Source organism: Sturnira hondurensis, unplaced genomic scaffold (assembly GCF_014824575.4).
Source record: "Sturnira hondurensis isolate 20B ecotype Veracruz unplaced genomic scaffold, ASM1482457v3 Scaffold0025376, whole genome shotgun sequence".
Taxonomy (NCBI): domain Eukaryota; kingdom Metazoa; phylum Chordata; class Mammalia; order Chiroptera; family Phyllostomidae; genus Sturnira; species Sturnira hondurensis.
Genome location: NW_028098007.1, coordinates 989,363 through 1,015,969, shown reverse-complemented (window position 1 = coordinate 1,015,969; position 26,607 = coordinate 989,363). Strand labels below are relative to the sequence as shown.

The 26,607-nt window shown below is 39.8% G+C and overlaps 1 protein-coding gene across 1 annotated transcript in view; it reads right to left on the bottom strand.

The window, feature by feature from the left end:
- The window catches only part of GPBP1L1 (GC-rich promoter binding protein 1 like 1), a 50,408-nt gene that overhangs the window by 8,364 nt on the left and 15,437 nt on the right, over positions 1–26,607 (bottom strand). Inside the window, exons 2-8 of the mRNA XM_037039496.1 lie at positions 25,168–26,195; positions 24,476–24,590; positions 23,028–23,157; positions 22,372–22,658; positions 8,469–8,541; positions 7,138–7,331; positions 338–478 (exon numbers count right to left, since the gene is read on the bottom strand). Of these exons, the coding sequence (XP_036895391.1) occupies positions 338–478; positions 7,138–7,331; positions 8,469–8,541; positions 22,372–22,658; positions 23,028–23,157; positions 24,476–24,535 (885 nt within the window). The 5' untranslated portion in view covers positions 24,536–24,590; positions 25,168–26,195. The remainder of the gene's footprint in view (positions 1–337; positions 479–7,137; positions 7,332–8,468; positions 8,542–22,371; positions 22,659–23,027; positions 23,158–24,475; positions 24,591–25,167; positions 26,196–26,607) is intronic.

The window sequence follows — 26,607 nt, the reverse complement described above, 5'->3', positions numbered from 1 at the left end:
ATTTATCATTCCATCTTTTACCAAAAGCAAAACCCAAAAAACTATCCTTTTCATTTAAACAATCTTCAGCTTTTTAAAACAGTTAAGGCTGAATGGCTTACATAGGACCTATTTAATTTTTCTAATATAGACTGACCCTGGTCCATTACAGAACCACCCCACCCAGCTCCTGCTCATCTTTACAGGCTAACAGGAATTACCACTAAACAAATGAGTTTGAGTTAAGCAGAGCTACAGAGGAAATAGAACTAGAGCTTCACCTGTCACACTGCATATCTCAGTAAAAGTGAATGCGAAATGCCAACCTTAGAAAGGCCTTTGCTTTACCCTCACTCACCTCTTTGGGAGAGCTTAACATTGCACTACCTGCCAGCACTACTGGTTTGGTAACAGAGACCGGACTGGTAAAAGCAGACTCCCGGCTGGAGGAAAGGGATCCTGATTTGTGTTCCATTCTGTTAGCTTTCCATGCACTGGGCTACATGGGAAGAAAGAAAAAATCGGTCAAAACAAACATGCAGACAGAAGCTAAGCCTGTAAGATCATAAGGCAAAGAGAGTAATATTACGTGGAAACACAAGTTTCCAGAGCTTACCTGTTTCAACATGTTTGGGAGGTATGCAACCTCTCCAATAAAAAAGAAAATGGAAATTAAAAGAGCCACAGGATATTAATAGGTGATTCTTAGAGAGAGAAATCTAGTTCAATAAGCCTGGGAGATGCTGGGGTGAGTAAAGTTCAATAGGTTTATCATGTTATTTCTCAAAAGCATTTAACTGTATATGTGAATTGAGAACCAGATAAAATATACAGCATTTTCCAAATGTATGACCCCAAAATATTCTTTTGTGGTGTTTTGTTAACCTTGATGTAATCCTGGTAGCCTGGGAAAAAAAGCACACCAGAAAAATGCTGTTTCCCAGGGACTTCAGTGGCAGGAGGGTAGCTCCAGTCCAGGGCAATGCAAATGGTGGGACAATCCTGTTTAGCCCAGAGGCCCTTCTCCTGCTCAGCCCTGTGGGCCCGGGCCCCGACTATGGCGGCAGCATAGCCGGCATATAGAGTCAATCACCCTGTCTAAGAACAGGGAAAACAAAGCATGTTAATGGAGTGAGGCTGAAGTAACTGAAGAACATCTCTTTCTCCAGAAAGAAGCAATTAAAACTGGAAGACCTTTATGACAAACGAATGGTCTGAGTGGAAAGAATTCTTTGGTATTAGAGAAGGTAGCCTAAGCTTTAGGAAGGAAATTAACTGATTATCTACCGTGTACAAGATGTTCATCATACTCTTTTATTTAACCCAATTGGGTATAATTATGATGTTGAGTTTTTACAGAGAGTTATGCACTTTGTCCAAGGATAGTTAACTAGTATGTAATATATTTTTCTTGCTGAAAACTCTGAAGATGGCTGCTTATGTCAGGCTAAATTATCCACAGGGTACAGAAACACTTGAGTTTCTTCACAGTAGTAGAATTTATCAAATTTTTTCTCCCTTGTATCTTAATTAAAAAAATTTTATTTAATTTTTAAATAAAAAGAATTATTTAATAAATTGAATTTTTTAAATTAGTAAGTAAATAAAAGGGAAGAAGGGAGAGAGAAAGAGAAACATCAATTGGTTGCCTCTTGCATGCCCCCAACTGGGGGACCTGGCCTACAACCCAGGTATGTGCCCTGACTGGGAATCAAACTGGTTAAGTTTTTGGTTCTCAGGCCAGCACTCAATCCACTCAGCCACACCAGACAGGGCTCCTTTGTATCTTTAATTTCCTTCTTCTAAGTGCTTCCATTTTTTAATTACAAATATGCTAATCAATTTTATTTAAAGTTGTGTATAGGGGGACACACACATGACCGAACAGATTTATTTTCCTTTATACTATCATCCTTTTACTGTTTAACTTTTCACTCTAAGTCAGTATCCACTGTTTTTCACTTCATTATTAGTCACTATTTAATTCCCTGTAATACTTTATTCTCATTTTTTTTTATAATATAATTTTTATTTAATTCTTGTTCAAGTACAGGTTTCTGTCTTATATTCCCAACCCTGCCCGCCCCCCACCCCTATTCTCATTTTTTAAAATTTTATTTATTTATCTTTAGAGGGGAAGGAAAGGAGAGAGGGAGAGAAATACCAATGTATGGTTGCCTCTCGCATGTCCCTTGCTGGGAATTGGCCCACAACCCAGGCATGTGCCCTGACTGGGAATTGAACCGCGATCGTGTGGTTCGCAGGCCGGTGCTCAATCCACTGAGCTATGCCAGCCAGAGTCTACTCTATTCTCATTTTAATAAACCAGCTCTTTCAATAAATCTTGTTCTATACATTACACTCAAAGGCCAATTTTAAAAAATGTTTTTGGAGAATGAGAGGTAATTGTTCAAACCCATTTCTCTGTTCCCCTTTCCCTTCTCCATTCCTTGATGCTTCACTGCATTCTCCAAGGGTCTAGCCTCACTGTTCTTCTGTTCCCAGGCAAACTTCATTAGGAAAATTGGCTATTTGTAACTTGTAACTGTTAGTATTAAAATCATGTTGATAGTATGCAAAACTGTATCCCTACCCCAAACTTTCTCTTCTCCTGAGCTTTTATAAAGACCCTCATGATTTGGCTTCAGTCTTACAACCTACCACTTTCCAACTACCAGCCACATTTAATTGTGTGACTTTTCCCATAGATTGCTTTGACTTTTTATTTTCGGTAACAGTAGTTCCTCTGCCTAGAATGTCCCACTTACTTGCTCCCTAATAAATTCCTGTTTTTAAATTACCATTTATTGACTACTACTACTTAGGAGATGTTAGTACTACATATTCCAAGTATAATTAAAACTTTAATTTCAGCCCTGGTTGGTGTAGCTCAGTGGATTGAGTGTGGGCCTGTGAACCAAAGGGTCTCTGGTTCAATTCCCAGTCAGGGCACATGTCTGGGTTGTGGGCCAGGTCCCCAGTGTGGGGGCAACCACACACTGATGTTTCTCTGTTTCTCTCCCTCTCTTTCTACCTTCCTTCCCCTCTCTCTGAAATTAAATAAAATCTTACTGAAAAAACCTTTAATTTCATTCATTGTTTTACCATAGTTACATGACATAATTACTTTCTTTTTAAAAATCTTTTTTAATTTTGTAAAGACTTTATTTTTAGAGAGAGAGGGAGGGAGAGAGAGAGAGGAAGAGAAACATTAACTGGTTGCCCCTCATGCATCCCCTACTGGGAATTGAACCAGCAACCTGTCGGTTTGTAGTCCAGTGCTTAATGCACTGAGCTACATTAGCCAGAGCATACTGCAGTTTAAAAATATTACCTTTTAGTCCCCTTATACTCTCCACTTTGATTTGAATTCAGACAAACCTGGTTTTAAGAGCCCAGGCTTCATTAGCCATACAACCTCATTACATAATTTTCTATTTAGGATTAGGAGTAAATATTACAATGTATATAAAATGCCTAGTCAACATCTTGGAACACTGTAAGGCGTCAAGAAATAGCAGTTGTTTCCTTTGCCACTTCAAAACCAGTTCAAATATGATCTTATTAGTAAAGACACGGAAGATCCTCTCCAGGCAAGAAGGGCACATACTATCTGTCTCTGTACTAGATAGTGACCTCTTTGAGATTATTTTGTGCCTCCCATGTCCCACAAATTTTAGTATACGGATACTCGATGTTTAGTAATTGCTTGTTAAACACCTAGAGAAAACGAACAGATGAGTCCTCATCTGCTTACTAGCCATCTTAGTCATCTTACCTCTTCCTTCCTCACACATTCAAAAGTACCCAGAAACATTTCCACCTTTTCCTGAAACTGATCTTTCTCACTCCTCTAACTCCAGTGAAATGGTTCCATGGTTATTCCAGTTTCTCAGGGAAGAATACTCAGTTTCCTCTGTTTTTTAAAAAAAGATTTTATTTATTCATTTCTAGAGAGAGGGGGAAGGAGGAAAAGAAAGAGAAACACCGATGCGAGAGGAACACTGATTGGTTGCATCCTGCATGCACTGCAAAGTGGGACTGAACCTGCAAACCAGGCATCATACTGGCGACCCCTTGCTTTTGCAGGATGATGTCCAGACAACGGAGCCCCACCATTCAGGGCTCCTGTTTTCTTCCTCTAGTGGGCTTCCCTTTAGGTGCCATCACCACCCCCTTCTTTCCCTACTTTAAAAAAAATTTACTTATTTTAGAAAGGGGAGAAGGGAAAGAGGAAGAGAGAAATATAGATGTGTGAGAGAAACATCTATCAGTTGCCTCTCATACACACACCCCCAACAGGGGACCTGGCATGCAACCCAGGCATGTGCCCTGACCAGGAATCGAACCAGCACGTTTTCAGTTTGTAGGACTATGCCCAACCCACTGACCTTCACCAGTCAGGGCTCTTTGCCTACTTTTATCATCCCTGTTCACGCTTCATTACCTTTCAGAAAGACAACAGCAGCCTTTAGATTAGTTTTCCAATTTTTTCTCTCTTCACCTTAGTCCTCCACAACACCACTAAACTGTTCTTAATGAACTCTGGGTCAGGACTTTCATCCTTGCCACTTCTTCACTCCCTGAAAGTTTTTGAGATCCTTGAGGATATGAAATCGTCTTACTCACTTTTTATATTCTGTTACCTAACAGAATGCCTTTAGACATTTCTAATGAAGTAACTGTTTAGGAAAACTCTTTATGAAACTCTTAAGGAATGGAACAAACATAAGGTGTGTCCATGTGAACAGTAACAGCTACCATTTATTAGCACTTACCATATGCTAATTTTAAGTACTTCATAAAATTTTCTCATTCTTCCGAGTATCTTTATGAGACAGATACTATTACCCCCACTATACAGATGATGAAATGGAAACTTAGAACTTGCTGAAAGTCATATCATCAAGGAGGTACAAGTGGAATCTGTTTATTCCAAAGCTCTGCTATTAATTTTTATGCTACATTGTGAATTATTGTTCTTTCCCTTCCACATCAGAGGAATAAATACCCTAAATCCTTTAAAAAAATAACTCCACTTTTCAGTTTTACTCCCATTATTTCTTCTTGGGCTATAATCCTTTAAAATGACCTCTTTTAAAGATGGCCTCCAGGGGCTTCTTCCTAAAGACCTTCTTCATCCTGTCAGCACCACCCATATTCTATTTCCTTTCACTGCCAGGTCCCAAAGGAGACGCTCTCTCTCCACTTCAACCTACACAATTCCAGAATCCCTGAAATCTTCTTTCAGTCCTATACTACTTTCCCCAAACCTCAACTTGCTGCTATCCTAAACTCACCCATCCAGATTTCTTTGGTAGTAGAACAATTTTCCTATGTCTGAATTATAATTTTGCAGTTCTCATGACTATCTTATTTTCCTAATATTTTATAAAATATTAAATAGTTCCCCCAAGTCTTGTTTTTCCATTCTTTACTTCTTCTTCTTTGCTCTTAGAGAACTTATCAATCCTGAAAGCTTCATTATCAGTAGGATAATGATCCTCAGTCCCGGTATTTCTCCAGTGCTACCAGGAGTAATTAAAATAATTCATTCTTTAGTCTTCAAATATCCCAAGTGTCTTCTAGTTTTGAAACTGTAACCACCTTTTCTCTTGTAATTTGCATTACTCTTACAGATTCTTCTGCCTACCCAAATGTGAACCATCCTTCAAAGGTCAGTTAAATTACAGGTTTTTTTGCCCTGGCTGGTGTAGCTCAGTGGATTGAGTGCGGGCCTGTGAACCACATGATCGCGGTTCGATTCCCAATCAGGGCACATGCCTGGGTTGCAGGCCAGTTCCCTGCAGGGGACTCACAAGAAGCAACCATTAATTGATGTTTCTCTCCTTATCTTCCCCTCTAAAGATAAATAAATAAAATCTTTAAAGAAAATTACAGTTTTTCAGTAAAATTTTCCTAGATGGTCATAGTCTGAACTAACCTTGCTCCTCTGAATTATGTAAACAGTATTTAATTTAGTTATAACAAGTGTTTAGGATTTGTCATTTTAATTCATACATATGTACTTATATATATAAACGACCTTTTATATCATAGTATCTTGCAAATCAATTAGACTTTCAGCTCATAGAAAATCATGATCAGTGTTATACTTCTCTGCACTGCTCGTTAGTACCAAACACAGTACTTACACACCGTAAATTCTCATTAATTGTTTTCTTACAGAGGCTGGAATTCATTCAAACAATTATTATGGGCTTTTGTGAGGGTGCTAGGGATACAAAGATGAACAGGATCTGAAACCTGCATTTAAGATTACAACCAAGTGAAGAAATAAAAGTGAAGCCAAGTGTTATAGAGACTATGATAAGAGACAGAGTGGTATTTAATCACGGAGGTATAAGGATTAATTAGATCTTCAGATGTATGTGATAGAAGAGGAATCACAGAGTATGACATGAACTTGAATGATTTCTTAGGTAAGAAAACAAAGGAATAGTATAATGTAAAAGACAGATTGGGCTTAGGCTATCAAGAATTATACACACCAATACCGAGGAGTTTGGACACTGTATTATCGGATCATGGGTTAGCAAGGTATAAACCCATGGGCCAAGGACCATATTACCATGTGTGACCAGCAAAGCCTAAAATATTTATTATCTGATCCTTTACAGAAAAGTTTATCAACCTCTGCTATGTAGATGGTTCAGAACCACTGAAGGGATTTAGGAAAGAACATGACATACTGAAAGATGACCATTCTGGCAGTTCTGTGGAAGATGAATGGAAAGATGAGGAAATAGAAGTATACACAATAGTAAAGGTAGGAGGACAAAAACACAGGACATGAGAGAGAGAGAGAGAGAGAGAGAAGCTGACAGGGACTTTATAATTTTTTGGTATAGGAAAAATGAATAAAGAGAAGAATCAAGATATTCATGTACATGATCAGACAGATGTCTGTGCTATTAATGGAAACAGTGGCAGGTTTATGAGATGAAGTTAATGAAAGAGAGGCCTACTAAAAATCCAGCTGGCAGCAGTAGAGTTTGGAGAAAGACTACAATAGAATACATACAAGTTCTGAATATCTGGTGAATGAGCAAACCCCCAAATTATAAATTTACTATTTTCCTGATCTATTCCCAAACCTCTGCCATATACAGTTCTGACATGGATTCCAAGTCATACCTTGGAAGGAGGTGGTACAGGCTTAGGAACCAGGTTCTTATAGACACTTGGAACCATGTTCGACAATTTGTTCCCATTTGCAGGGTGAGATCCAGGTGAGGTGAATGCAGCAGAGAAGGCAGCAGCAGGATCTTCTTTGGAAACTTTTTTGATGACTAGCATTTTGGAGGTTTGCTTGGCACTGGGTGGGTTTTCTGTGAAGTACAACCACGGAGAAACAAAACAATGTCAAAATTACTGGTTAACAGAAAGCACAGTTAATAAGAAGGCCTCTCTTTCAATAAAGAGCTGACACTTAACAGATACTCTCAAAAGTGACACTACTTGGGAACCATGGAAAAAAATGTCAGTACATTAGGCACTTGACTCTAAATTTATAAACCAATGAGAAAGCCTAAAGATGTTATTAGCAGTGCATCGCTCAGGCACAGATCCAACAACAATATATCCGAGGATGAGAGCTCCTGACAGCATGGGATAGAGATGAGGAAACTGGGGAACCTGCCATGTAACCTGTTGAGGCAAACTGGAGCAAACTATGAATCATTAATGAAGGGGAAATGGTACAGCAACCACCCTCAACTCTAAAACTCAAGATCCAAACCCGGTATTTAGATAAAACCTTCTCAATAAGATGTCTGGCTACTAAACATGTCTCACACAGGCACTAGGATAATCCAATTTGTAAATGTCAAAGACCTCAAAACCACACATCAGGTTTGGCTTGAAATACACTGATTTGTCTGTTAATTTATAAGGCTAGATATGTGTGTGTGTGCGTGTGCACACACACACGTTTATATATTTTCTCCTTGCCCTATATAATAAACATCATTTATAATGGTCAAAACAAAACAAAAAACGCGAAAAACTTATCAACTGGATCCTGGCTGAACAAAATGGACTCTGTGGTATTATATACCCTTTCAAATAACACCTCAGAAGAACAATAATATGGAAGACTGCTTGGAATACAGTTATATTTAGGAGACAACAACACATCAATTCAATTGGTATAAGCAAATTTGCAATGTTAATTAAAAATTACTTCTTATAAGCTTTGCATTATTCTCCCTTTGCCTAAAATGTGCTTCCAAGTTCAGGGCTCCACGAGCTCTCAATAGCTGTGTTATGACTCCATTATGATATACATTTCAATGGTACCTTGGGGGGCAGAGTAACGGTTAATAGGTATTAGTTACAGTGTACAAAATGGATGAAATGAGAAACAAGATAAAGAAACAATAAAAAAGAAAGATAAAGATTTTTTGCTCCTCTCCCTGTTATGAAAAATTTAAACTTGTGCCTTTAAAATGGCAAAATCTACCTACCCCACACTCCAGAAGGGGTCCCAATAGGTCTGCATGGCTGATTCTGTTTGCCAGCTTCTGGATTCAAAGAAGGCTAGGAAAAAAGGGAAAGTGGTAATTGAAGCAGAAAGCTAAGCAGTTTTGCACTTTTTGCAAAGTAGCCAGCACCATGGAACCTATCACATAATTGTATCAGCAACACTTACTTAATGCTCTAATCAGAACAAACAGATAAAAGATGTTGAAATGCAAAATCAACAGACCTTATGTTTATCTTACACTCTCTTGGTTTTGTCTTCTTTAAAAAGAGGATCAAAAAGAAAAAAGAAAATAGACTAATCGTGCAATTTATCTTTCTATAGGACATGTATGCCAAATAAAAGGCACAGAAAGCTGAATGAAGAAAGTAGATCACTTTTCACAGATTTAAGGAGGACAAACTGTCAGTAAAACGTGTAGTATTTATCACCTTTCTAAGATTGCTTTAGGACAGAAGCAAACCATGGACCAGAGACTGCTGGAAATACAAAGACACTTAAATCAATTAAAAAGAGCCCTTGCGCCCTGGCTGGTGTAGCTCAGTGGATTGAGCGCGGGCCTTCGAACCACATGATTGTGGTTCGATTCCCAGTCAGGGCACATGCCTGGGTTGCAGGCCAGTTCCTAGCAGGGGACTCATGAGAAGCAACCATACATTAATATTTCTCTCCTTCTCTTCCCCTCTAAAGATAATAAAATCTTAAAAAAATTACTTTAGAGAAGAAAGAGAACTAGCAATTGTCAATTGTATTTGAAAGACAAGTGCTATTTAGACAAGGTTTCATTAGAAGAGATGACTAAGAACCCTTAAAGAAGAATCCCAAAGCTGGAACATGGGCAATTCCAAGAACACAGTGCTCAATGAACACCAAGACAGGAAACATGAAAAAGAATAAACTATTCAGTGATCTGAAAAATAGTCCAATGTGATCAGTGCTAGGGAAGGAGGGAACCCTTCTGTGGGGAAAGAGATGTCTGGCAAAATAGGCAAGAGCCAGACTGTGGAATATTTCAGGGAGACTTTTATTCTATAGGTAATGGGGAACCCATGGTTCATAAACGGAGTTAACCATGATCTAACCATTAGTTTACAGCAGCCTGGTGGTGGCTTGACGGGTGTATTTGAGGAGTTTAAATACCAACTACGAGGCCGATTCCATAGTTTGGGAGAGTAATGAAGGCAACAGAAGTAAAAGATAGGAAAAGGATAGAGAAGTGTTTACAGTAACTGACTGGATTTAAGAACTATATAGCACTGAGCGCGGGCCTGCGAACCACACAATCGCGGTTCGATTCCCAGTCAGGGCACATGCCTGGGTTGCAGGCCAGTTCCAGCAGGGGACTCAAGAGAGGCAACCATACATTGATACTTCTCTCCTTCTCTTCCCCTCTAAAGATAAATAAATAAAATATTTTTTTTAAAAACAATTATATAGCAAATGTGAGAATGACACTAGTGTCCCAGCTCAAACTTAAAAAATCTGGTTAACTGAGTTAAGAAATGGCTTTTCACCACAAATGACCACAGAACATTAGACAATAGAATGATACCCAGATTGTATTACAGAGCTTCTAAATCAAAATCTCCCACGGTAGGGTCCAAGCAGGTTTATACAGGAGTCCATCATGGGTAAGAGTGGTTTCTTATTTTAATAGGCCTACTCTAGAGACGTAGATGTAAACAAAACCAACTCCATCATTGTGTTCTGGATTTCATCTGATTTTTATTTATTTTATTTTTTAAAAAAGATTTTCTTTATTTTTAGAGAGAGGGGAAAGGAAGAAGAGAGGGTGAGAAACATGAATGTGTGGTTGCTTCTTACACACCCCTTACTGGGACCTTACCTGCAACCCAGGCATGTGCCCTTGATTGGGAATCGAACCAATGACCCTTTGGTTCAAAGCTCTTGCTTAATCTCCTGTGCTACACCAGCCAGGGCTCATTTGATTTTTAAAAAAATTTTTTTTAAAGATTTTATTTATTTATCTTTAGAGGTGAGGGAAGGAGAGAAGTATCAATGTATGGTTGCCTCTCGTGAGTCCTCTGCTGGGAACTGGCCTGCAACCCAGGCATGTGCCCTGACTGGGAATCGAACCTCGATCCTTTGGTTCCCGGGCCCTCGCTCAATACACTGAGCCACGCCAGCCAGGACAGATTTTTAAAGTTTCATGCTGTGAACTTTGACCGACCTTACTGTCCTTAGCAAGCATATGAAAGTCTTCCAATCGATTACTTGTGTTCCTTACAAAGAAGCCATACATCTTTTTATTAGTGACAGCCAAAATGGCATGACAACTGAGTAAACACCAAACTGGTGACAGTATCAATTATAAACAATCATCTGTCATGAGACCACCAGGAGGTATGGCTCCTGGTGTTACTGCATTTTTGTCCCTTTTTAGTACCCAAGTTAGACTATAAAATAGATATAGTAATAGGAACCTGTAGTAGAGAAAAACCTGCCCAGAAATGCTGGGTCTTCTGTTCCACTCCAACCCAATCTTCCACTAAGTACCCTATACAATAAATTGTTATACTCTACAGAGTTGCCTGCTGTGTCTGTCAGTTAATAAACCTTTCTTGTTACGGTGGCCATTACACATTTGCTCCACCATCAGACACTGTGTTCTAAGTCACATTTTATCTAGGGTTTTCAGAAATATTGCCCCTATTTATGTGATAGTTTTGTTCTCTTTCCATTGGTTTTAAAATATATAACAGATACAGATAACAAAGTTCTCATAAAACATTTTATAAACCTGATTTAAAAACAAAAAAAGACCTGGCTGTTGTAGCTCAGTGGATTGAGCGCGAGCCTGCAAACCACACGATCGTGGATGATTCCCAGTCAGGGCACATGCCTGGGTTGTAGGCCAGTTCCCAGCGTGGGGGACTCACGAGAGGCAACCATACATTGATACTTCTCTCCTTCCCTCACCTCTAAAGATAAATAAATAAAAATAAAATCTTTAAAAAAACAAAAAACCAAAAATTCAAAAAAAGAAAATCTCTCCTATTGTCCCCAAAATAATCTCTTAATCTACAGATTACTGCTTATTTATGCATTCAGTGGTTGATTCTTATTTGTGCCCTGACCAGGGACTCAATCCACAACCTTGGCATAGTGGGATGATGCTCTAACTGACTGAGTTACTTGGCCAGGGCCCCACCTTTTTATTCTGGTAAGGCAACTTCTTGCTGGGTGTTTTTCCTTTAGGAGGCATATATGTCTAATTAAGACTCTTTTTGTGATGGTGGCAGAAACCGATGCATAAAACTATTAAAATAAAACTATTAGGCCTGGCTGGTGTAGCTCAGTGGATTGAGCACGGGCCTGCGAACCACACAATCGCGGTTCGATTCCCAGTCAGGCTACATGCCTGGGTTGCAGGCCAGTTCCCAGTAGGGGACTCACAATAAGCAACCATGCATTGATATTTCTCTCCTTCTCTCCTTTCCTTCCTCTCTAAAGACAAATAAATAAAATCTTAAAAAAAAAACTATTAATTCAATATAAGCTTCAAAACAATGATCTAATTTTATAATCTTTTCTTTACTACCTATTATACTTCCACAAAAAGGAACTTCCTCTATTTGGTGACTTAGTGGTATAATTCACATGGAAAAGATAAATGCATGCTTGTTTTATCTAAAACGAAGTATCATTGTGAACTCAGATTTAATCACAGTTGTGATTCAAACCCTTGCTATAATTATCCTTAACTGATGGATGCAAGTTTGGCCAGTGGGAAACTTTAATTTGGTTTATGAATCCCTTAGTAACAACCCTAGTAGCTTTAATTACTTCTTTGCTACTTAGTGTGACAAAATATTCCAATCTTATGTTTTTAAATCTTTTCAGTGGACAGAAGCCTGGACCCAGGAAGAAGTGTGTGCGCGCACATAAACACACACACACACACACGCACGCGTCTGTTGTGCTGTTGCACACACACGTCTCTCCAAGAAAAAGTCCAGCCAGTGTTAATGTAACTAAGAACAGTTTGCCTGACATTGATGTAACCTGGAAGCCAGAGAGTGGACTGGAATGCACATGCATGAACAATGATGACTTCACTGTGCTCGTCAGTGGGGGAAGTATATGCCATCAAGAGAACATGTGTACTGTGTGCCTGTTACATTCAAAAGGACTGAGCAAGTAGAGCAACAAATCTGCATCAGATTTTGTGTTAAGCTTTAACATTCCTCAGTGGAAACTATTGAGGTGATGTGTAAAGCTGCAGCTATGGGCAACTGGAGATAAGCAGCTTCATCACAACATTCAGTGAACAGCTAAGCCCTTTCCAACAAGGTCTGAAGTGGTAATTGAGAAATGGGGGATTCTTCCTTCCGTGTGTGTGGTCTGCAGGTAGAAACTCCTAAGCTACTTCCACATGAGTTGCATCCTCATCACTCTCAATGGGGGAATCTCATCAGAAACGATGACACTGGCTTCATCTTCATCAATATCAAAAGCCAATTTGATTAGGCAGTAGATTCGATTAGAGTTAAGTCTGGGGACCCCCAAGTGAGAAGCCAAGAGACAGCAGGGTAGTTTCAAACAGCAGCAGCAAGTGGTCCTTGACAGCCTTGTCATTCTTATCTGCCTCTGCCTCCTGCTTCAGAGTATCCACAATGGGGTGGTCATGGCTGATCTCCCAGTGCTCATTGCAGAGCTATCCCAAAGAGTGTGGGCTTTCATGATACATTCCATGTTAGCTCTTTAGCCACAGGCATTAATCACAATGCTGTAGGGTGAAGATATATTGGAGACTCCCTGGCTGGTATAGCTCAGTGGATTGAGCACAGGCCTGGGAACCAGAGGATCCCGGTTCGATTCCCAGTCAGGGCACATGCCTGGGTTGCAGACCAGTTCCCTGCAAGCCAACTTCCAGCAGGGGACGCATGAAAGGCAACCATACATTGATGTTTCTCTCCCTCTCTCCTTCCCCTCTAAAGATAAATAAATAAAAAATAAGATAAAATCTTTAAAACAAAGAGACAATTAGATATTAAAAAAAAAAGATATATTGGAGACTGTCACCCTGTTAATCTCCTTATCCAAGATTTCCTTCATGAGTCTGCACAGGCTCTTAAAACTTGGCCTTGCTCTCTTCCATTTTCTTCTGCTTTTCATCCTCAGGTAGCTTCCAACCCTGCCTTGGTAACTGAGATCAAGCTTTCCCAACCAAACTCTTCCAGCTGTTGCACACAGTTCTCACCAATACACTCTAATATACTAGTTTGAAGCCCTGTTTCTGTACTCACTCCACAAAAGCAGAGTTGGCAAACTGTTCTTTGCTTTCACCAGTATGTCAACATTTTACCCCATCTCCTCCACTATTCATTCTCGGTAGCTATAGTTTCCTCCTGCATCATTTGCAAGTTGAAGGACTTGATGTCATTCACCCTCAAATATTTTAGTATGTATTTCCTTAAAAGAACATTCTCTTACGTAATCACAGTATAATTTAAAAATCAAGAAGTTAACAGTAGCCCTGGCCAGGTGGCTCAGTCGGTAAAGGCTTGCAAAGTCTGCATGTATGGGAAACAAGTGATTGATATTTTTCTCTCACATTAATGTTTCTTTCTCTCAAATCAGTAAACATATCCTTTTATTTTTTTAAGATTTTTTATTTATCTATTTACCTTTAGAGGGGAGAGGGAGAGAAACATCAATGTATGGTTGCCTTTTGTGTGTCCCCTGCTGGGAGTTGGCCTGCAGGGAACTGGCCTGCAACCCAGGCATGTGCCGGACTGGGAATCAAACCACGATCCGCTGGTTCGCAGGCTCAGTAAACATATCCTTGGGTGGGGGAAAGAACCCCGAAAAACTGAAACAACCCAACAACTAACAATAAACACTATTATCTATGATCTTTTCCAGGACTTCCGCCAAGATGGAGGCATAGGTGGAAACACTGTGCCTTCTCCCACAACCAAGTTTGAATACAACAAAGGTTTGGAGAACAAAGACACAGCCAAAGAACAGAAAAATTGAATTATACAGAAGTCTGATGACAACGAACCATTCAACCGGGACTGCTAAGAGGGGCGGAGCCAGGAGTGGAGCAGAGTCGGGCAGGAAAGATCCCCCCGACCCAGGCACGGACTCACTTGGGGTGCGGGACACACTGACCTTGGTCGCACATTCGCGCACAGCGAGACGGACTTCGCAGGCCCCAGCGAGCGAACCCAGTGGTGGAGGGCTGACGGCGGTGGCAAATTTGCGTGCAGTGGGACAAAACACACGGGCCCCGGTGACAGTGGCAGCTGCAGCCGCAGCAGCAGGAGGCGGCAGATGGACAGCATTGCTCCTCTTTGACCCCGCCCCACATACACCATCACAACCCAGCCACTGAGTTGCCCTGCTCTGATGAACACCTACGGCTCCGATCCTGATACATTAACAGGCACGAACAGCCCAAAAGATGGCGCAAGAAGAACTCAAAGCCCCAGAGCCAATAACTCTAAGAGACCAGGAAATAGCCAGCCTCTCAGATGCACAGTTCAAAATACTGGTCATCAGGATGCTCACAGAACTGGTTGATAATAGTCACAAATTAGAGGAACATATGAAGGCTAAACTAATTGAAATGAAGGGAAATGCATAGGAAACTAATAGTGATGGAAAGGAAACTGGGACTCAGATCAATGGAATGGACCAGAAGGAAGAAAGAAACATCCAACCAGAAAGGAATGAAGAAATGAGAATTCAAAAACATGAGGAGAGGATTAGGAACCTCCAGGACATCTTTAAACGTTCCAACATCCGGATTATAGGGGTACCAGAAGGGGGAAAGAAACAGCCAGAAGTGGAAAACTTATTTGAACAAATAATAAAGGAGAACTTCCCCAGTCTGGAAAAGGAAACAGACTTCCAGGAAATCCAGGAAGCTCAGAGAATCCCCAAAAAGTTGGACCCAAGAAGGAAACCACCAAGGCACATCATTCACCTACAAAGGAGTACCCATCAGACTGTCAGCAGATTTCTCAAGAGACCTTACAGGCAAGAAGGAGCTGGAAGGAAGTATTCCAAGTCATGAAATCCAAAGACCTACATCCAAGATTGCTCTATCCAGCAAAGCTTTCATTTAGAATGGAAGGACAGATAAAGTGCTTCTCAGATAAGATCAAGTTCAAGGAGTTCATCATCACCAAGCCCTTATTATATGAAATGCTAAAGGGACTTATCTAAGAAAAAGAAGATAAAAAATATTAACAGTGAAAGGACAGCAAACTCACAGTTATTAACAACCACACCTACAACAAAAGCAAACCAAGAGGACAGCTAGATCAGGAGTGGAACCATTGAAATGAAGAACACATGGAAGGTTAGCAACAGGGGAGTGGGAGGAGGAGAAGGGGGGAGAAGGTACAGAAAATAGCATAGACAGTAGGTAGAAAATAGATAGGGGGGAGGGCAAGAAATATACAATCTAAAGAACTTGAGACACTTGGTTATAAACTAAGGGGGGGTAGAATGGTGGGGGAAGGAGTGTGCAGGGCGGAGGGGAATGAAGGCAGGGAATAGAACTATAATGGTATAATCAATAAAATATATATATTAAAAAAAAGAAAAAACCAAACAAACAAAAAACCCACTATTATCTAATCTACAACCCTTAGGAACACTAACACTGATGTCTTTTATAGCAAGACAAAGTTTCAAAAACATTGTTTTTCTCTCCATCCAGAATACAGTCTAGGTTCAGATGCTGCCTTTAGTGGTTCTCTTTGGTTTTCTTTAATCTGCAACATTTTTTATGACTATAACATTTTTTAAACAGCATAGGCTAGTTCTTTTATAGAATTTTTCTTTCTTTAGTGGAAATCTAAATTTCAGTTTGTGTAATGTTTTCTCATGGTTGGAGTCAAGGTTTTATATTTTTCGAAGGAATTCACAGAGGTTAGTGTAGGATCCTCAGTGCATCACACCAAGACGCTATGACATTTGTTTCACGACTAGTGACATTAATCTACTTCTTAATAAAATAAAGTGAATCGCACCAATACTAGGTATACCATTCCAGGAGTTTTGAAAAAATGCTTATACTTCACCAATCTCTCTAAAGATACAGACTATTTCCTACAATCGGCAGTTTTCCTCATACATTTTAACCTAGTCGATAACCTAGTTGATCCCCTAGTCGACCCCAACTCCACACTAGAAAACACTTGTTTTGATTTTCTTTCCCACAACAGATTATTTGTCTGTTCTACAATGAATACAATTATACAGGATGTACCCTTCACTGTAGGGCTTCGCTGAGATTCATAATGTTTATCATGTCAGCCCTTCCTTTCTATTACTGAATAGTCCACTGCATTACACAACTTTTGTATTTTTATGTTGAGGAACATTTAAATTACTGCCAATTTTTGGCCATTATGAATAAAACTGTAATAAACACACATCTACTTTAATTTCTCTTGAGTAAATACCTACAAGTAGAATTAATAAGTCTCAGGGGTAGTTTGTTTAGTTTTATAAGAAACTTCCACTTCCTTTCCCCAAAATGGCTATACTCCTTTACATTCCTACTAACAATGTAATAAGAGTTCCAGGTGCTCTGAAATGTCACCTAAGTTAGTGTTTTCAGAATGTTAAATTTAGCCATTCTGGTGGGTGTGCAACAGTATCTCATAGTAGTTTTAATTTCTAAGTTTTCCTTATGCCCAAGACACTGATCATTTTATTCAGGTGCCTATTGGCCATTTGTGTATCTTCTTCTGTGAATGAAGAGCTATTCAAACTTTGCTCATTTTTATAAAAAAGTTATCAAGTTGCAGGAGTTATTTCTACTATGGATATAGGTCCCATTTCAAGTATACATTTTGCAAATATTTCCCCTGAATATGTGAGATAAAAAGTTTTAAAATCGGGGAAGTGATTTATCAATGTTTTCCCCTTATAGTTATTGCTTGAGGTGTTTGAGATGTTTTTCTAGCCCTGAATGGTGTGGCTCAGTGGACTGAGCACCAGCCTGCAAACCAAAAAGGGTCGCCAGTTTGATTCCCAGTCAGGGCACATGCCTGGCTTGCAGGCCAGGTTCCCAGTAGGGGGTACTTGAGAGGCAACTACACACTGATGTTTCCCTCTCCCCTTCTCTTCTCCTCTAAAAATAAATAAAATCTTAAAAAATATAACCAATAGACATGAGGATGATTAAACACTGAAAATCAAGAGGGTGATTACCTCTAGGGGAAAGTGAGGAAAACGGATTAGGAAAGCTTTAACTGTATTGGTAATATTTTGCCTTTTATAAAATAATGGTCTAGAGTATATTTAGCAAAATGCTAATATTTCACAAAGTTAGGTGATGTGTTAACTTGGCTGTTTCTTCATATTTTATATACACTTATAATATTTTATAAAAACATAAACGCAAAATAAATTTGCCCTTACTCACCTTGGTCAGGTTTGATTTGCCAGGAAACTTCCCTTTACATAACTTAGCAGGTAAAGATAATACTACCTTAACATTTTTTTCCCCATTGTCAATTAATCTCCTACTTGAAATGCCACAAAACTAATAAAGGACCTTCTTACCAAACCATGGCAATAATTAGTCTAGTACCTAGTTTAGAAGTTGACCCACACTACTTGTTTTCATAATCTTTTTTAATTAAAAAAAAAATCAATCACTTAAAAAAAGATTTTATTTATTTTTAGAGAGAAAGAGAAGGGAAGGAGAGAGACAGAAACATCAGCGTGTGGTTGCCTCTCATGTGTTCCCCACCAGGGACCTGGCTCGCAACCCAGGCATGTGCCCTGACTGGAAATCGAACCCATGACCCCAATTCATAGCTTGTGCTCAATTCACTGAGCCACACCAGCCAGGGATAAATGTGTTTTTATATACTCAGCTAGTTGTGGTCATAGCAGAAGACGTACTTTAGATAAATATTCATGTCAGATATAAATTATAATTACCGTGGGTTCACTTAATGATATGAAAGTATAAAAACAAATTCATTTTATAAGATTACAATTCTGATGAAGAGTTCCCCAAGTTCCCAGATGTGATGAACAACAGAGATTTTGTTTCTTTATCATTCCCAATGGTCTTCCTGGGTTTGCTTATGAGTTTATTGAATAATCAGTTACAATTTTATGTCATAGCAACTTCTGGACTACGAGACATCTGGAATATTCTGGACAAATATTCAATATGTCAGGGATGTAGAGAGCTTTCCAAGAATAAAGGTTTAAAGGAAAGGTGCTTGGGAGGTATGAGTTTACATTAATAAATGACATTTAAATCAAGAACGCCTAGGATATTTGCTAGAATTAGAAGAAAATGAGCCCTGGCTGGTGTAGCTCAGTGGATTGAGCGCGGGCCTGCGAACCACATGACTGCGGTTCAATTCCCAGTCAGGGCACATGCTTGGGTTGCAGGCCAGTTTCTAGCAGGGGCCAGTTCCCTGCAGGGGATGCACGAGAAGCAACCATACATTGACGTTTCCTTCCTCTCTCCTTCCTTCCCCCTTGAAAGATAAATAAATAAAATATTTTAAAAAAAGAAGAAGAAAATGAGCAGATGCCTAAATTTGAGTATTCAATTTTATTAACATAATACAACAGCTCTCACAAATATGACTGGCTAATTTGATGTGCCACTCAAAAATAACTTGAGTTGCCCTGGTCAGAGTGGCTCAGTTGGTTATTGTCCCATACACTGAAAGGTTGGGGGTTGCCCTGGTCAGGGAACAAATGGGTAGCCAATTGATGTTTCTCCCTTAAAAAACAAAACAAAACACAAAACTAGAGCTGCAATATCAAATATGGTAGTGACTAGCCAGATATGATTTATGAGCAGCATGACTCTGCAATCTACAGGTATGTGCTACAAGTACAGAATACACAAAGGATTTTGAAGACCTAGTAGAAAAAAAATATATAAATTTTCTTAATTATTAAACATCTCTATTACAGCCCTAACCAGGTAGCTCAGTTGGTTAGAGCATCATCCCAATAACCAAGGTTCTGGGTTTAATCCTTGGTCAGGGCACACAGAATTAATGAATGCATTCATTTTTTAAATATTTTATTTATTTGTTTTTAGAGAGTGAGGAAGGGAAGGAGAAAGAGTGGGAGAGAAACATCAATGCGTGGTTGCCTTTTATGTGTCCCCTACTGGGGGCCTGGCCTGCAACCCAGGCATGTATCCTGACTGGGAATCAAACCTGCGACCCTTTGCTTCGCAGGCCCGTGCTCAATCCACTGAGCCACACCAGCCAGGGCTCATTTTTTAAATTTTTTAATATATTTTATTAATTATGCTATTACAGTTGTTCTATTCCCCCCTCATTCCCCTCCACCCTGCACCTCTCCCCGCCTTTAGTTTATGAGCATGTGTTAAGTTCCTTAGATTCTGTATTTCCCCTACTATTCTTGCCCTCCCCCATTTTCTACCTACCATCTATGCTACTTATTTTCTGTACCTTCTCCCCCCTTCTCCTCCCACTCCCCTGTTGCTAACCCTCCCTGTGATCTCCATTTCCACTCTGATCTACCTGTCCACTTAAGTTTGCTTTTGTTTTAGGTGTGGTTGTTAATAACTGAGTTTGCTGTCCTTTCACTGTTCATATTTGTATCTTCTTTTTCTTAGGTAAGTCCCTTTAACATTTCATATAATAAGGGCTTGGTGATGATGAACTCCTTGAACTTGATCTTATCTGAGAAGCACTTTATCTGTCCTTCCATTCTAAATGAAAGCTTTGCTGGATAGAGCAATCTTGGATGTAGGTCTTTGGATTTGATGACTTGGAATACTTCCTTCCAGCTCCTTCTTGCCTGTAAGGTCTCTTTTGAGAAATCAGCTGACAGTCTGATGGGAACTCCTTTGTAGGTGACTGTCCCCTTATCTCTTGCTGCTTCTAGGATTCTCTCCTTCATTTTCATCTTGGCTAATGTAATTCTGATGTGCCTTGGTGTGGTGTGTTCCTTCTTGGGTCCAACTTTTTTGGGATTCTCTGAGCTTCCTGGATTTCCTGGAAGTCTATTTCCTTTGCCAGACTGGGGAAGTTCTCCTTTATTATTTGTTCAAATAAGTTTTCCACTTCTGGCTGTTTCTTTTCCCCTTTTGGTACCCCTATAATTCAGATGCTGGAAAATTTAAAGATATCCTGGAGGTTCCTAAGCCTCTCCTCATTTTTTTGAATTCTTGTTTCTTCCTTCTGGTCCACTCCCTTGATCTGAGTTCCAGTTTCCTTTCTATCACTATTGGTTTCCTGTGCATTTCCCTTCATTTCAATCAGTTTAGTCTTCATTTGTTCCTCTAATTTGTGACTAAAATCAACCAGTTTTGTGAGCATCCTGATGACCAGTATTTTGAACTGTGCATCTGAAAGGTTGGCTATTTCTTGGTCACTTAGAATTATAGGCTCTGGGGCTTTGAACTGTTCTTGAGTCATAATGTTTGGTCTGTTCGCACTTGTTATGTATGAGGAGTGGAGTCTCAGTTGTACGCCAGGGCCAGGCAACCCAGTTTCTGGGTTGTGATGCTGTATGTGGGGGAAGGGTCAGAGAGGAGAAAAAAATGGTGCTTTGCTCCGTTCTGCTCTCTCTCGGATTTCTGTCCCCTCTGCGGCTTCCCAAAATCAAATTGGGCCCCTCTGGTGCTGGTTCCTGGGTGTGTGGGCCTGTGTACTCTCTAGGACCCTGTAGGTCTGTCCAACGAACTCTCTGCGAGCCTGGGAGCCTCTCCAGGCCCCTCAACCCGGAGAAAACCTTTCCAGTTGGTCCTTTCAGGCTCTAATTCCTATCTCTGGGGTCCTAGGCTGCAGGGTCTGTCTCACTGTTCCTCCTTGGGTTGGTTTATCTGCCCACAAATGTGTGACCGCAGTCAGCCAGCCTCCCTGTGCCCTTACTGGGTCTGCCCGTTGCCACCCCACGCTTGGGATCCACCAACCACCTCTGCCTCTGCTCCTGGGTCGGTCAGACCAAATGATCTTTCCAGCCAGATCCATCCCGACCCAGTTCTGCCATGACTCCGCCCCTCTTACAGGGCTGGCTAAGTGGTTTGTTGTTGTCAGACTTCTGTACAGTTCAATTTCACTGTTTTGGCTGCGTTTTTGTTTCTAAAACTTCGCTGTCTTTAAATTTAGTTGTGGGAGGGGGTAGTGTTTTACCTACGCCTCCATCTTGGCTGGAAGTCTAATTTATAAACTTTTTAAAGGTGCACTAAAAACTCTGCTTTTGGTTTAGAGTCCAAAGAGTATGTAATTCAATACACAATAGCCTTAAGTCTTACTGAATAGACAGGCAACAGGTAGAGTACTTCTAATTGCACGTTTGCAAGTTATTACAACAATTTTACATATAAGAGGGTAAATTTAAGAAAAAAAACCCTCAAATATTTGGAAGACAGTTTAACATGCAAGATTACATTTTTTACATAATTATATATTTGAATACTGAGCCTTACAAAACTGAAGAGAAATTAAGGACTCCCCCCCCCCAAGTTCCAAAGGCATAAAGATGAAAACAGCCCTGGCTGGGTAGCTCTGTTGGTTAGAGCATCAGCCCAATACGCCAAGGTTGCAGGTTCCATCCCTAATCAGGGCACATTTAAGAATCAACCAATGAATGCATAAAAAAAGTGCAACAAAATATCAATGATTCTCTCCCCCACCCGCCCCAGTTATCAGGAAAACAAAAAACAATAAAAAAAAAAAACCACACAAAGATTTGCAAAAAGTTACACAAGATTTATAATATCATCTTCATGTTCATTGACTGCTTCTTTCTAAAAACAATAAAAATGTAAATTTAGGAATTCCATTTTTAGTAATGTCTGAAATGTTCTCATTACTAATGGGGTCTTATATTTGAGATATTTGTTAGATTTTAACTACATAACAAACCATTATACTCACAAAGTCTTCCTCTTCAAACTGCAACTTTTCTAACTTGTCCTCTTTCTTCTCTTCCCTAATCTCTGTAGGTGGCTTTTCCTGAAAGGTGCAGCCTTTCCGGGAGTGAAAGCTGCCATTCCAGTGGCGATGGTTTCCTGTGCCACCCCCACTACGCTGGCTCATGCCATCATGACCTCGGGAAGAGCCATGCCAACCAGACAGGTTCCCTGTGATTCCAGTATATGCTCCCTTGGAGACACCAGAGTCCACTGAGTCATGGCGAAACAGGGAGGGCTGGTGCCAGGAATCTAAAACAGTAAGTAAAGTAAAACATTAAATTGTTTGTTTCCTGGAAACTTAGAAATAACTGGGCCAAATGCTCCCTAACCTTATTTATGGTATCACCAAAAGCCCTTCAAGGAACCTTTTAAATAAAACATTAAGTCCATAGAAAATAAACCACAAAATACATCTTTTCCTTTTAATATAATTTCTACACGAGTTCTCCCAATCAATAAAGGACTCATAAGAACATAGCAATGTTAGACTTAGAAAGCCAAATGCTGAGGACTATGCTTATTTGGATCATTATTCCAAATTATGGACATGCACTGCCATGCTGGACTTGCCCTAAATGAGTAGCTTAAACGTAATTATGGAGATTGGGCATAGCTCACCTCCTGTAGTTCGTAGAGGTCCATTGTTAAAAAAACCATCAGAGGAATTATGTCGACGACGGCTTATTCCAAATCTACCATCTCCTCGGGGTAGGTGCTCTCCCTGTTTTTCAAAGGTGGCTGTAGGTGACTAAGATGATAAAGTATAGAGAAGCAAATAGATAAATAGGTGTCTTTCAGTATCTTAGGTTTTATAGCAGGCTTTTAGAAAACAGTAACGGCAGTACAAACCGCCACTATGAGCACATGGGCCATCATTAGGATACCACAGGCCTCTGAGTTAGAGTAGTCCTGGGCTGTGTATTTAATCATTAACTCTATTAATCTGCTCTGGCAGGTGTGGCTCAGTTGGTTGGGCATCTAATGCCCAACCATCTCATTTTCCTTTCCCCAGAAAGGAAAGGTCTTCAGTTGGGGAATGTGAAGGAGGCAACTGATCAATGTTTCTCTCTCATTGATGATCTTCTCCCCTCTTACCCTCTTCCTAGAATCAATAAAAAGAAAAAAACTTAATGATTTTTTCTTTGAAAATAAATATTAATCTTGCAATAGGAAAGGAAAATGGTTTCTTTAAAATGTTTCTGGAATGTTTTAAAATGTCTCTAAATATGAATAAATAAACAAAAAAGTTTTGTGGGCTTTTAAAATATCTTTATTAATTTTTAGAGAGAGAGGAAGGGAGAGAAAGAGTGGGAGAGAAGCAATGATCAGTTGCCTCTTGCACGCCCCCCCAACTGGGCAACCCAGGCATGTGCCTTAACTAAGAATCAAACCAGTGACTGTTCGGTTCACAGGTTGGGGCTCAATCCACTGTGCCACACCAGCCACAAAAAAGTTTTATGGTTTTTAATTTTTTAAGTTACGTTATGATTCCCTTCAAGTTAATTTCTGTGTATGGTATGAAGATTGAAGTTCTCCCCTCTGCTCCGCCCCCGTATAGATATATCCAGCTCTGTAAGTATTTGTTAAAAAGACTACCACTTCTGCATTGAATTATATCTCAGCATTTTGGTCAAAAATCAGCTGACTATGTGTGTCCTGGCTAGGGTGGCTCAGTGGCTTGAGCACTGGCCTGCGAACCAAAAGGTCACTGGTTCGATTGCCAGTCAAGGCACATGCCTGGGTTGAGGGCCAGGTCCCCAGTAGTGGGAGCGTAGGAGGCAACCACACACTGCTATTTCTCTCCCCCTCTTTTTCTCTCCCTTCCCCTCTCTCTAAAATTAAATAAATAAAATCTACAAAAAACCCCAAAAAACAAAAAACAAACAAACAACAACAAAGGTAATAATCTATGACAACTTATTTAAAACCCTCAAAGCTAAATATACAAAAACAAACAAACAAACAAACAAACAAAAACCAACACAAACTGTAAAATGGAGGCCATAGACAAGTTGGGGAGAAAAAGAATTGCCATTTGGATAGTTAGTATAGGGATAGAACAGTACCTTAACTGCCTGTGGTGTTGAGAAATTTAGCCAAGCAGGAACAAAATCATGTTGCGCCATTTAGGTCCAGTGTCTCTTTTCAGCAAGGTGAGGCATCCAACCTCATGGCCAGGATCTGAAAAGGAGAAAACTCAAATAAACCACTTATGCTTGCAAGATCTTGACAGCAAAGTGGAAAGGAGTTTGTGATTACTTCGGATCCTCCACTTTACAGAAAAGACCCACCCTGTAAACTTCTCTAGACTACTAATCAGAGTGCACACTCTAGTAGTTCTAAACAAAGCAGTGGCCCATGAATATACAGCCATGAAAAATGCATAAAGAGAAAAGTGACATAGATCTGAAAAGTTATATAAAAGCAGCTTATAAATTCTTGAGTTACAAAGAACCTTAAGAATAAACACCTACTCAAAATTAAGAGATACTTTTGAGGAAAACTTCAGGTAACCCCTGGCAAAAGCAGTAGAAAAAGATCTTCCTAGAGAAGGAAGACACAATCTTTCAAGTGTACTATTTAGTTGACATTAATTTCCTCAAACACCAACTATCATCAGCTTTCCTGAGAGCTCCATTAGTGTCTCCAAAACATCCCACTGATACTTTTCAAAATTAAATACATCAGAAAGCAGTATATTTTCCACGATACATACACATACACAGTCTTTCCAAGTTACACACAGGAGAATATTTACCCCAGAGTGCAACCTCTGTGGTCCTGTTTCCTGAACTCCTTGAGTCTGCCAGCTGGATTTCCCACGAGGTTCTCGTTTAGAAGGGTGCTTAATAAGGCTGGCCAGCAGCACACCTTACGATGAAGCACAAAGAAGCCAGGCTCTGTGTGGATCACTCTCTCAGTCCCCTCAATTGCTCATCTTAAACTACCTAGTTCCTGATACGTTTCCAAAAGGGGGAAGGGGAAGGGGGAGGGGGGGAAGGGGAAGATAAAAAGTATTTGTTACATTTAAAAAAAGGGGGGAAGGGGAAAGACTTATGTCTATGTTCACCTCATTCAACTTCCTTGAGTGATGGCACTATGATGTTTCTTAAATAGATAATACATGGGCATTTGCACAGTGAGTACAAACACTGTTCATAACAAGGTCATAAATAAAAAGACAGGTGGATTCACATGGGCAAATAATGTCATCTAAGCGATCGATCAAAAATATATTAAAGAGCTCTCTATAAAAGACCTTCTGAGCACTCAACTCCAGTGGCAAAACATCCACATAACAAAGCCCTTAATTTCCAAATTTCATTATTCTCACACAGCTGCTAAAAATGATGTGCAAATATGTTACTTGTATTTGTTTTATCCTTCAAAATCTAAGGATATAAGAAATTTTGTTAAAAAAAATCAGACAGGAACTTGATATACTTTCCCCTCCAAAGAATAGCAGCTTTCAAGGCAAATTTCTTGGTATAAAGCTCCCAAATGTATCTTCTATTTCTTTGGTCTTCACTATTTATAAATTCACAGCAAAATTAAAACAAATAGAATGACAGGGGGATTAAGGAGTAGTCAAGTAGACAGTCCCAAAGTTGTCGTCTTTTCAGATTTCTCTATTTCACTTGTTTTGTCTCTTTTTGAAGACTGGAATTGAACTACTGGAAGGTGATATGAAGAATCTTCTACTGCTTCAGTAGAGAAGTCACTTATTATTTTCGATCCATTTCCATCATTATTCGATCATTTATAAGGCCACAGGAATATAACACTCTAAATGAAAAAACAAAAACATTATTACCATGAGGCTAAATCACTGTTATATATAATTGCTAAAATGAGAGTCAAATGATCAATCAAATTAAGGTCCCAGGAGTCAAAACTCTGAACTCTAATTTAGACATTAATGTGTTGCCACCTATGGCAACAATGGTAACTGTCTATAATTCTAAGGATTTTGGAAGAGTCACCCGAACAGTCTGCCTTCCAAAAATCAACCAACCAACCCTCACCTGAGGATATGCTGATTTTGGTTTTGGTGGTGGTAGTGCTGGGCAGGGAGGAGGTAGAGAAACACCTACAGGTTGCCTCCAGTACACACCCCAACCAGGGATCAAACCTACAACACCCTAATGCATGGGATTGACACTCTAACCAACTGAATCACCCGACAGGGTAAGAGTTT